Source organism: Ahaetulla prasina, chromosome 7 (genome assembly GCF_028640845.1).
Source record: "Ahaetulla prasina isolate Xishuangbanna chromosome 7, ASM2864084v1, whole genome shotgun sequence".
NCBI lineage: Eukaryota > Metazoa > Chordata > Lepidosauria > Squamata > Colubridae > Ahaetulla > Ahaetulla prasina.
Window position 1 is genome coordinate 6,739,652 of NC_080545.1, and position 12,941 is coordinate 6,752,592.

The 12,941-nt window shown below is 43.0% G+C and overlaps 1 protein-coding gene across 1 annotated transcript in view; it reads right to left on the bottom strand.

Annotated features, from left to right (window-relative positions):
* The window catches only part of PTPN12 (protein tyrosine phosphatase non-receptor type 12), a 60,540-nt gene that overhangs the window by 16,483 nt on the left and 31,116 nt on the right, over positions 1-12,941 (bottom strand). The window contains exons 4-11 of the mRNA XM_058190307.1: positions 11,725-11,820; positions 9,820-9,858; positions 9,322-9,393; positions 8,639-8,698; positions 5,249-5,391; positions 1,771-1,837; positions 1,359-1,436; positions 1,160-1,258 (exon numbers count right to left, since the gene is read on the bottom strand). Of these exons, the coding sequence (XP_058046290.1) occupies positions 1,160-1,258; positions 1,359-1,436; positions 1,771-1,837; positions 5,249-5,391; positions 8,639-8,698; positions 9,322-9,393; positions 9,820-9,858; positions 11,725-11,820 (654 nt within the window). The remainder of the gene's footprint in view (positions 1-1,159; positions 1,259-1,358; positions 1,437-1,770; positions 1,838-5,248; positions 5,392-8,638; positions 8,699-9,321; positions 9,394-9,819; positions 9,859-11,724; positions 11,821-12,941) is intronic.

Genomic DNA, 12,941 nt, shown 5'->3' on the forward strand with positions numbered 1-12,941 from the left:
TCCAGGTCAGTTTCTATGAATGCATCATATAAAGAGGCCTTCAAAACAAAGATAAGTAAGGTAAGTCCAGAGTTGGGTTTCAGCAGGTTCTGACCAGTTCTAGAGAACCGGTAGTGGAAATTTTGAGTAGTTCGGAGAACCGGTAGTACAAGTTCTAACTGGCCCCGCCCCCATCTATTCTCTGCCTCCAGAGTCCCAGCTGATCAGGAGGAAATGGGGATTTTACAGTACTCTTCCCCCGGAGTGGGGTGGGAATGGAGATTTTACAGTATCCTTCCTGTGCCACGCCCACCAAGCCATGCCATGCCATGCCCACCAAGCCACACCCACAGAACCGGTAGTAAAAAAATTTGAAACCCACCACTGGGTAAGTCGGTTGGTGATCTAAATCAGGGGTATCCAAATGTGGCCACTTTAAGACTTGTGGACTTCAACTCCCAGAATTCCTGGCTGGAGTTGAAGTCCACAAGTCTTAAAAGTTTCCATGTTTGGAGACCCCTGATCTAAATGACTGGGTGTTATTTAGCATTGGCAGTGTCAATAACAAAAAAAAAAGGGGGGGGGCTCTGGTGGCTCAGACTGCTAAGACAGTCTGTTATTAACACAGCTGCTTGCAATTACTGCAGGTTCTAGTCCCACCAGGCCCAAGGTTGACTCAGCCTTCCATCCTTTATAAGGTAGGTAAAATGAGGACCCAGATTGTTGGGGGCAATAAGTTGACTTTGTATATAATATACAAATGGATGAAGACTATTGCTTAACACAGTGTAAGCCGCCCTGAGTCTTCGGAGAAGGGCGGGATATAAATGCAAATTTAAAAAAATTTTAAAAAATAACTCTGGTGTCTCAGAAGTGTCAAATCACACAACTGCGGCCAGCCAAGTTCAAAAGAGCCCTGCGGAGAAGTTTAATAAGAAATGTCAAAAGAGAAAATTAATGTAACGTTATGCAGGACTCAAAATTGTGGTTTAACTAGGTCCAAAGCAGCTGGAAGTTTATTCAGGCACTCCACAGTATTTCCAAAACTGCTCACCAGGAAAGGAAACAAGGCTAAACGAAGCAAAGTTCAAGTCATGGAAATGATAAAGTAATCATTTTAAATGATCTTTTTAAAAAAATATTTAAAATAAAAGAAAAAACTGTGACCCAAGCCACATACCAATCCATCCGCAATTTTCCACGCTGCGCAGCTCTCGTATTTTTGCAACTGTTTCTCGAATAACTGCGCTATGGCTCGATGAACAAGCTCGTACTGTTCCTGTGCGCACGAGATAAAAGACAGGAGGAGCTTAGGATCGTTCGACGCCGTTCCCCAAAAACCATCATGCCACTTTTTAGGCTCCCGAAGACAAGTTTACCTTAGTCTGCACTGCAGAATGCCTTTGAGTCCTCATTTCTTGTATTAAATTAAACACGTTGAATTCCTCTGGAATTTTCTGCAACGGAAACACGAGCAATGGATTTTTTTTTTTCCGCACGGAAGAAATTTAAAATTTCAAAAATTCTATTGAGCATTTACAAATGGCTTAATTTATTTATTTTCTCTCTCTCTCTGCTGCAACACTGCACGCTTCAAACAATTAAAACGGCCTTTCCTTTTTCCCTGACAGTGGTTTAAGTCGTCTGCTTTTTCTCCCAACTAATTTTCAAGTTTTGCCCGTGGCCATACAAAACTTGATTATTCTTCTATAAAGCTCTAATCACTTGCATAAGATGGCCTAGTTTTTGTTTTTTTTCCCCAGCATGTCGACTGCTCTAAATCCTCCTTACCCCGGCTTTCAACAAATTCCATGTGTAATCTATCGCACAGATGGCTCCGGTCCTTCCGCATCCTGCACTGTAGCAAAAAAAAAAAGAGAGAGAGAGAGAGAGAGATGCATAAGAGTTTGTGGAAAGGAGATTTAAATAATACTCCACATGTTCACTTTGTAAACGTACTGCAGTTTTGTTCTATCCAAGAATTCCTGTTTTATGGGTGGCATCCAACCCATTAAAATAAACTATAACCAGGGTGGGATTGAAAAATTTCAGCAACTGGTGCGCTGCCTGGTTGCTGGGTGGGCGTGGCCATGGGGGTGTGGCCTGCTCGACCTCCTGCACCATGGTGGGGGGGGGGGCATTTTCGCCTGCCCCAGACTCTGAAGGGTTTCTCGAAGCCTCCAGGAGGGCGAAAACTGCCTCCCCCAGGCATTGTTTCCGGACTTCCAGTAGGCCCGTTTTTCCCCCTCCCAGAGCTTCTGTGCGTGCCCTGCACTTACCTGGCATCCAAAACGGGCCGCGTGGAGACTCCTGGGAGGGGTGGGGCGAGGTGGGCGGGGTCAGCCAGTCCTTGGAACAACCAGTTTGGCAAACCAGATTCAAATTAGCATCCGGTTTGCCTGAACCGGCTGAATCCCACCCCTGTGTAATACATACAGACACAGGTCTGTATACAGACATTAGTGTGTATATACAGGTAGACCGCGACTTAAGCCCAAAATTTATGTTGCTAAGCCAGACATTTGTGAAATGAGTTTTGCCCAATTTTACAACCTTTCCTGCCACTGTTGTTAAGTGAATCGTGGCAATGGTTAAGTCAGTAACACACTTGTTAAGTGAATCTGGTTTCCCTGTTGACTTAGGGAATGACTAGCAGATATGTGCGAGGGGAACTTTTACCTTTACCTTTATACATACCGTGTATTATGTTACTATTTCTTAATGTATACTGTATTGTTTTTAGCTCAATTTTTTTAATACGGTTGGGAAGAATGCCACTTAAGCCATTCACAATTGAAACAGGCTGCAAGCCAGACAAATAAACAAACATGCATAAAAAATGGCTTTTAAAGTAACTGGAAACATATAAAAGAACTATTCATCTGGCACTAAAAAAATATATATAAAGGCACCCTTTCTCTTCTAGCCACTCGTCTCGCCTTATTCAAGCAGCCAAGAGACTCTTGTAAAGTAATTACTATCAAAGGATAGAAGAGGAAATAAGGGTAGAAAATACATACTTGCTGTCCAACAAATCTATTAAGCAAAAATGTTTCTAATTTTGTGGCGTTCCGAAGCATCTAACTAATAAAGCTTTATTTATATTCCTGAGATTTAAATGTAGAACTTAAATCTTTCAGTGGTATCATAGTTTAAAAATATTTTTTTCATTAATTTTCTATTAAATACATTTCTTAGTGCTTAACAAATATTGTGTTGTCTGGGTATTTAATTTGCTTAACAATACAAATTTACTTGCTTAAAAGTCTGTGCTGACCAATTGGCCCCCATCTTCACCCATATTTTCAATAAATCACTAGAGATGTGCTATGTTCCTTCTTGCTTCAAACGCTCTACCATCATCCCAGTGCCGAAGAAGCCCACCATCAAGGAACTGAATGACTACAGACCAGTTGCTCTAACATCTGTAGTCATGAAAACCTTTGAAAGGCTAGTGCTTTCCTACCTGAAAACCATCACGAATCCGCTCTTAGACCCCTTGCAATTTGCATACCGAGCAAATAGATCAACAGATGATGCTGTTAATATGGCTCTGCACTACATCCTACAACATCTTGAGTCTCCAAAGACCTATGCAAGGGTCCTTTTTGTAGACTTTAGTTCAGCATTCAATACCATCATTCCAGACATTCTTCTAACTAAGCTAAACCAGCTACAGGTACCGGAACAGACTTGTAAGTGGATCACAAGCTTCCTAACAAACAGGAAGCAGCAGGTGAAGCTAAGCAAGATCACATCAAATACCTGTACAATTAGCACAGGGGCCCCCAAGGCTGTGTGCTCTCCCCACTTCTCTTCTCTGTATACCAATGACTGCATCTCCAATGATCCATTTGTTAAGCTACTGAAGTTCGCAGATGACACAACAGTGATTGGTCTCATTCGAGACAATGACGAATCCGCATATAGACGAGAGGTCGAACGACTAGCCTTGTGGTGCAACCAAAACAATCTGGAACTGAACACACTCAAAACCGTAGAAATGGTGGTAGACTTTAGGAGAAACCCTTCCATACTTCCACCTCTCACAATACTTGACAACACAGTATCAACAGTAGAAACCTTCAAATTTCTGGGTTCTATCATATCGCAAGATCTCAAATGGACAGCTAACATCAAAACATCATTAAAAAGGACAACAAAGAATGTTCTTTCTGCGCCAACTCAGTAAGCTCAAACTGCCCAAGGAGCTGCTGATCCAGTTCTACAGAGGAATTATTGAGTCTGTCATTTGCACCTCTATAACTGTCTGGTTCGGTTCTGCAACCCAACAAGAAAACACAGACTTCAGAGGATAATTAGAACTGCAGAAAAATAATTGCTACCAACTTGCCTTCCATTGAGGACCTGTATACTGCACGAATCAAGAAGAGGGCCGTGAAAATATTTGCAGATCCCTCGCATCCTGGACATAAACTGTTTCAACTCCTACCCTCAAAACGACGCTATAGAGCACTGCACACCAGAACAACTAGACACAAGAACAGTTTTTTCCCGAAGGCCATCACTCTGCTAAACAAATAATTCCCTCAACACTGTCAGACTATTTACTGAATCTGCACTACTATTAATCGTTTCATAGTTCCCATCACCAATCCCTTTCCACTTATGACTGTATGACTATAACTTGTTGCTGGCAATCCTTATGATTTATATTGATATATTGATCATCAATTGTGTTGTAAATGTTGTACCTTGATGAACGTATCTTTTCTTTTATGTACACTGAGAGCATATGCACCAAGACAAATTCCTTGTGTGTCCAATCACACTTGGCCAATAAAATTCTATTCTATTCTATTCTATTCTATTCTATTCTATTCTATTCTATTCTACATTCTTAATCTCCACCCCTTTTTCCCAACCGTTGGTAAAACAGATTCCATGTTTGATAATATTATACATCTTCTGTTTAATTTTCAGTGTCAACCTATCAATTTCTGCACAATCGAATATCTTCCTGGCTATCTCTTCATCTTGTGGCATGTCTTCATTTTTCCAGTATTATGCGAATATAATCCTTGCTGTTGTTAAGACATGTAATATTAAGTGCATATTTTTCTTATCCATTTTTTCTGATATTATATACTCAATTTTATCTGATATTATTATACACACTTTGAAAGTATGAAAAAGAGCAGACAATACTCTTCCCAGATTATTAAGATCAAAGAAAAACTACTCAAATATTTCCAATTGTGACTGAACTCCTGAAATGATCAAAAAAAAAAAAACGAACAAATTTTACCTGCAGTGTATACAAATAGGAACGTCTTCGTGTTCTTGATATTCTCTCATTAAATTGATCATGTCCAGAATAGAATCGAAGGAGGAAGGAACATCATGGTCAGGCCAATTTACATAATGAAACTGATATACTCGACGCGATTCCTAAAAGGTTAAGAAGGATGTTGCGTTATTTATAAAACCGTCCCTTTTGAGAAGGTGCAATTTTCCGCAAATTTCTCATTAGTGATGGGTAATTGTACCACGCTAAAGGAACTCATACAGGGGTGGGCTTCAAAAATTTTAGCAAAAGTTTCTCTATCCGGTTGCTGGGTGGGCGTGGCCTAGTTGGCCTCCTGCACCATGGGGGGGGGGTTTGCCCTCCCCAGGCTCCGGAGGCCCTCTGGAGGCCGGAAACGGGCCCATTTCCGTTCTTCCCGAACTTCTGGTAGGCCCGTTTTTCGCCCTCCCCAACCCTCTGCGTGTGCCCTGTATTTACCTGCATCCAAAACGGGCAGTGCGGGGACACCTGGGAGGGCCAGGGTGGAGTGGGATTTGGGGGTTCTCCAAACTGCGCAGAATCTTACTTAGAGGTTCCCCCGAACTCCTAGCAGCCCACCCCTGAACTCATATCAATAGCTCTGCACGAATTGCTACGACTGATCTAATTGGAACACCTGCTGGAATTTCTCTTGAGTTTTACAATAATGGGAAAAAGACAGAAGCTAAAGCAATCCAACTTTCCAACTTACATACCTTTATTTATTTAGGATACTATGCAATAGTCTATCAAAATAAATTAAATAACTGCATTTTTTTGGGTGGGAAACCTTGGGTTTGGTAAAAGCACAAGGTTTAATATTCAATTTCTGTATACTTTTTATGCATTGGAAACCTGCCTGCAAAATTGCAAGCGCAAGCATCTTAAAATCACGGGCAGCTTCAAGACCTGTGGACTTCCAGCTCCCAGAATTCATGCTGGCTGAGGAATTCTGGGAGTTGAAGTCCACAGGACTTAACGGCGGCCCAGGTTGGACGCTCCCAATCTAAATCCTATTTGCAAAAACCTACAGGAAGCTTAGTCCAGATTCCAAGATGCTTTAGAGGATCAGCTGATCACCTTGAGGCAAACGGAAGAAGTCCAAATTGGAAAGGGCATCGGAATGCCTCACACGGCAACGAACACCCTTCAGTGCGAAAAATAAGTAACCGAAGGCATATTTGTCTGAAAGTCAAGATCCCAAAAAGGATCCAGATGGCTGAAGTGAACCTTCTGCATGATTTGGAAGCTCTGTTTCCATCACTCTTATGAGATCTACCCAAGGAGCATCTCTCTCACTGTTGGCCGACTAAAGCTTTTCATTCTCATTATTAGTCCAGTGACTACGTTGGCTTTTTCCCCTGAGGGTATTACTGTTAGTCATGAAGTCTTCCTTTAGCTAAAAATACTCTGCTCCGACTCTTCCTGCCTTGTTTTGAATGAAAAATGGGATGTTTTACATTAGTCCTCCCAAACTATCAGAAAGAAAGAAAGAAAGAAAGAAAGAAAGAAAGAAAGAAAGAAAGAAAGAAAGAAAGAAAGAAAGAAAGAAAGAAAGAAAGAAAGAAAGAAAGAAAGAAAGAAAGAAAGGGCCTCTGGTGGCTCAGCAGACTAAGTCTGTCTATTAACACAGCTGCTTGCAATTACTGCAGGTTCAAGTCCCACCAGGCCCAAGGTTGACTCAGCCTTCCATCCTTTATAAGGTAGGTAAAATGAGGACCCAGATTGTTAGGGGCAATAAAAAGTTGACTTTGTATATAATATACAAATGGATGAAGACTATTGCTTGACACAGTGTAAGCCGCCCTGAGTCTTCGGAGAAGGGCGGGATATAAATTCAAATAAAAAAAAAAAATTCCACACTGCCCTGTTTTCAGACTTCCTCTAGCTGAAAAGGGGACAAGGCACAGCTAAAAGCACAACGGTTTCTAAAAAGGCAGGTAACAAAGAACGAAAAAAAGGAACATTTTATCATCTGTCGGGGATCTGAGACATTCAGTTATAACAGGCCTGGAAGGGACCTTGGAGGTCTTCTAGTCCCAACTCCCTACCCAAGCAGGAGATCCTATACCAGGGGTGTCAAACTCAAGGCCCACGGGCCGGATCCAGCTCGCTGGGTGCTCGGAGCCGGCCCACGAGGTCACCCTGGAAACAGTGAAGGACTGGCCTGCGCTACCTCTGCCAGTGAAAACCCAGCTGGGAATGGCTGCATGCGGCCCTCATGAGCTCTGTTTTTTTTGTTGGTTTTTTTTGGTGTTTTTTTTTTTGAATTTATATCCTGCCCTTCTCCGAAGACTCAGGGCGGCTTACAATTGTATGTATGTATTGTAAGGCAATAGTCTCATTCTATTTGTATATTTATATACAAAGTCAACTTATTGTCCCCCCAACAATCTGGGTCCTCATTTTACCTACCTTATAAAGGATGGAAGGCTGAGTCAACCTTGGGCCTGGTGGGACTCGAGCCTGCAGTAATTGTAACTGCAGGCAGCTGTGTGTTAATAACAGGCTGCATTAGCCTGGTGAGCCACTTCCCAGCCCTAGTTTTCATTCGGTTGCAGGAGGCCGTCGCAGCCGGAAACGATACTCAGGAGCCCTTCATTGGCAGAGCACTCGGGCCACTATCGGCGCCCTTGACACGAATGATGTCGAGCTAGCCACACACACACCCTGCCCCCCCCCCCCGAGGTCAAACACAACTCTGATGTGGCCCTCAATGAAATCGAGTTTGACACCCCTGTCCTGTACCATTCCAGACAAGTGGCTGTCCAGTCTCTTCTTAAAAGCCTCCAGTGATGGAGCACCCAAAACTTCTGGAGGTTCTCAAATCCTCATTAATCGAAGCTAAACAGAATTTTTAGGACACGGTGGCTCAGTGACTAAGACGCTGAGCTTGCCGATCAAAAGGTCGGCAGTTCAGTGGTTCGAATCCCTAGTGCCACGTAATGGAGTGTGTTCCCGTTACTTGTTCCAGCTTCTGCCAACCTAGCAGTTCGAAAGCACGTAAAAAAAATGCAAGTAGAAAAATAGGGTGGGAAGGGAACAGCGTTCCGTGCGCCTTTGGCGTTGAGTCATGGCTGCCACATGACCACGGAGACGTCTTTGGACAGCGCTGGCTCTTCGGCTTTGAAACGGAGATGAGCACCGCCCCCTAGAGTCGGGAACGACTAGTACACAGGTGCGAGGGAAACCTTTACTTTTACCTTTAAACAGAATTTACCTGCCAACTCTCACAAATTGAGAGCCATTCCTTTATTCTATATATATTAACACACTGTGAAAAGCAAAACAATTACACGTATGGGGCAGTCAAAATAAGCATCGTTATCACGTTTCGCTTGAGGGGGGGAAAGAGATGTTTTATCTACTTACATTCTGATATTCGATTAGCAGGGTTCTAATATAGTAATCGGTTCTGACCTGCTCAGCTTCCTAAACAGAGAAAGAGAGAGAGAGAGAGAGAGAGCAAGTTAAAATTTTGCCCAAATTTACTTAGCCTTACAGACGCTCATCAAAAAGCCAACTTCAAACCATGATTTATGAAGCTTGAAGGAAGCAATGGAAAATTTTGCTCAGGTTGACCAATCTAGCCAGGTTTGTGCAAAACATCAAATTGTGGCAGTTTAAAAGTGGAAATAAAAATCTGCCAATCTTCTAAATTGCATCAGAATTAACAAGAGGGGAAATGTCAAGAGATACCCATAGCATGGCTTCTTGTTAAACTATAATCTGAATAAGGCTTTACAATTCCTCTTTTTTTGAAGTATAATTTTGAAGAAAAACGCTCCATTATTAAAGCACACATTTTTTTATTCTAATCGTCTGAACAAGGTATCAATGTCACCAAGACTTTAAAAACCTGCTTTTGCTTCTCATACAATTATTAATCTACTCAAAGTAAAAGCACTTCAGAGCCACTAGTGACTAATTCATGTAACTGCAGAAGAATGCAAAACGGGTTTTACGTGTTCAATGTTCGCACAGCTATGCACATTAAACACAAATGACAACTTCATTAAAAGGCTACCATTCATTTAAAAAAAAAAAACACTTACACAAGAAATGTGGAATGGTCCAAATGAAATGCTTTCTTCTCCGTAGAGCGGCCAGTAACGTTCACATTTTTTCTGTTAGTAAAATTAGCCGTTTTTAAAAAAATATATACACACACTTTGAAAGGCATACGTTTTAGACTTTACCTGGATAAAACCCTCCTAATATTTTTAGTTCACAGTCTACTTTCTTGGTTTTTCACATTGAAATGTTTTTGAAACTTGGAAAATTCAAGTCAAGATCGGCCTTGGGTGTCTGAAAATTCAGCCGTGTACGGATTTTTAATAAACTGGCGATTTACGGGGCACAATAAAATACTCAATGCTATTTGATTTAAAACAGACTCTTGAGACGTCAGTAAAGAAAATTAATAAACTAGTTGTGGCCTTCTCTAGGGATTTGTTTTGCCACTTAAGTAAAAACCATTTACGTAATCAGGTTCTAATTTCATTCTCACCCGTAGCAAATTTGGAAAGGAAATGATTGTGATTCATACATACCCTTCCCATTTCAAATTCCCGACAGGCCATTACAATAATCTGGGGAGGAGAAGAAGAAAAAAAAAAAAAACCAAATGTGTCTATAAAACATTGCCAAAATTATTGCCAATACATGTGGGCAAGTTGCGTTTTGTATCAGCCCTACAGACTTAAAAGGCACAGGAAATCCTTGACTTACGACCACGATGAGAGCCCAAAATTCCCTTTGCTAAGCAATTCCATTTTTAAGACAATTCTGTGAGTTTTGCTTCATGTTACGACCTTTCTTGCCACAGTTGTTAAGTGAATCAACCGCAGTCAAGTTAGGGACACGGCTTTCCCGCTGACTTTGCTTGTCAGAAGTTCACAAAAGGGGATCATGTGACATCCCCCCCCCCGGAGACGTCATAAATGTGAGTCAGTTGCCAAGGTATCTGAATTTTAATCACGTGGCTGTCGGGATGCTGCAATCGTTTGTTTTTTTTTGCAGTTCCACTGTAACTGTCAGCCCTCGTTGGATCTTCAAGCCTGCCACATTTACTGCTGTGGGAAACTGGGAGGGGAGATTGTATGGAGCATGGGTGATATGTAGTCAAAATAACATCCCTTTCTCAGAGAGTCAAGGACATCTTGCCCTGCACCTGGGGAGGTGTGACTAGGAGGCCTCTCCAGTTGGGACTGTACATTGATTGGACCATGTGATGGACATGTGGGTGCAGGGGAAGGGACCTGGACTTTCCTTTGGGTGGGTCAAACCTGGAAGCTTTCAGATTCGGGTTTTCCCAGATGTGCCAATATGACATCTCTAATAAAATGGAACTTTGAGAAACTTCATGCCTCGAGTCTTCTTTCGTTGGGGAGGGAGATGTTACTTGGAACCAGGGGTGAAATGCTCCCGGTTCTGACCGGATCTCGCGATCTGGTAGCAATCATGGCCGGTGGTTTGGCAATCCAGTAGCGATGGTGGAGCGAAGCTCCGCCCACCCGCCCCAGTGTCATTACCTCCTGTTTTTAACCAGGAAGTAGTAGGCTTTTTACCTTTTGCATATGGACAGAAGGTTTTGCGCATGCGCAGAAGGTCTGCGCAGGTGGGACGTGTGCATTTCCGAATCGGTAAGGAAGGTAAGTGATTTCACCCCTGCTCGGAACCCTGACATTAACCCGAATCTCCTTTAAAATTTAACCGGCTCCCCGGATACCGGGGTGCTGTCCGGGGTTCTGAGCCCGGAACGTCGACCTGAAACCAGGCAGTGTGAAGACTCAGGGAAGATGGAGGGACAGTAATTTTGAATAGTCACTAAACGAACTACCTGTAAGAAAGGTAAGCAGTGAGATAAACCTATACAGTAATTCAAGGACTACCTGTGCAGCATCGTACTTTCCAGAACCTTTACTGGTCTCATTCGTCTTTAAGAAAGTCTGAAATAATATAGGAACGTTCAGCCAATCTGCTTCTAAATTTCGATGGGAATTTGGCAGCCTGCCCCAGTCCTATCAGTGCCGGCAAAAGCTCCACAAAATATAATCCATTCTCTACAGGTAGTCCTTGACTTATGGCCGCAATCGAACGCCAGATTTCTGTGAATAAGTGAGCCAATTTTGTTACGTGAGTTTTGCCCCGTTCTATGACTGTTCTTCCCACCGCGAATGGCTGAAGTTGTTAAGTTAGGAACACAGGGGTTCAGTGAATCCGAATTCCCCGCTGACTTGGCTTGTCAGAAAGTCTGCCAAAGGTAAGCTCGGGACGCTGCAACCGTCATAAATGTGAATCAGCTGGCCATGCGCTTGAATTTTGACCAAGTGACCGCGTGGATGCTGCAAAGGTCGTAACTGTGAAAAACGGTCATTTTTTTCAGCGCCGCTGTAACTTCGAACTGTTACAGGAACTGTTGCGAGTCAAGAGCTGCCTGTGTTTAAGATACTTACCGCCACATTGTACTCCCATATCATCCTCCAGAAATCAATGACGGTGTTTGCTAGTGGTCCCTGCGTAGCAACGTACGCTTTTGGTCCATGTACTCCCTGAAATTGCAGCATACGAGAGAATATTACTACAGAACGAGACACGTTTTAAGACTGCTCTCTCATGACAAAAAGGCCCAACCAAGATGGTTCCAAAGATAGATGCGATCTAAAGTACTGTAGCTCAATTTTAAAAACGGATGCAAAATATCAACAAGCTCTCCTTTTCAAACCGAAAGGAACATTTAGAGAATGTTATTATTATTATTGTGTTCTAATCTGTTATTAGAACACAGTAGCCTGCAATTACTGCAGGTTCAAGCCCGGCCCAAGGTTGACTCAGCCTTCCATCCTTTATAAGGTAGGTAAAATGAGGACCCAGATTGTTGGGGGGGGGGGGCAATAAGTTGATTTTGTAAATATACAAATAGGATGAGACTATTGCCTTATACACTGTAAGCCGCCCTGAGTCTTCGGAGAAGGGCGGGATATAAATGTAAATTAAAAAAAAAAAGAGAGAGAAATCCTAGATCCGTGATGGTGAACCTATGGCACGCGTGCCACAGGTGGCATGCAGAGCCCTCTCTGGAGGCACGCCAGCCGTCGCCCCAGCCCAGCTCCACCGCACATGCGCACGCACCTCCCGCCGGCCAGCTGGTCTTCGGGTCCCTGCCGCGCATGGGTAGGGTGGCAGGGCGCATGGTGGTGCAGGAGGCTTTTCAGGCCCAAAACCTCACCCCCCTCATTAACCTGGAAGCCAAAACAGTGCCGGGGGTGGACACATGTGTGGGAGGCACAGGATGTATGTGCAGGGGGGGACGACACATGCATGAGGATGGGGCACATGCATGGGGAGCACGCTTCCATTGCATTGGGGGGGGGATTGGGCACATGGGAGTGCATTTGCACACCTGCTTTGGGCACTCAGGTTCAAAATAGTTAACCATCACTGTCCTAGGCAAATACCAATTTTTATGAATGAAATACAAGTTCATAACAAACCCTCACATAAAATCACTGTTAATAGCCCAAATGTTCAGGGAGTGTTGTTATGTTGCTGTCCAGCTAAAGACTGCAAAAGGTCGGAATTGTTTTCTTTAACTGATCGCTCTTCCTACTGGCCTCGTTTTCCCAAAGTTGAAACAGTTTTTTTTTGTTTTTTTTTTAAAAAAACAAGTCGA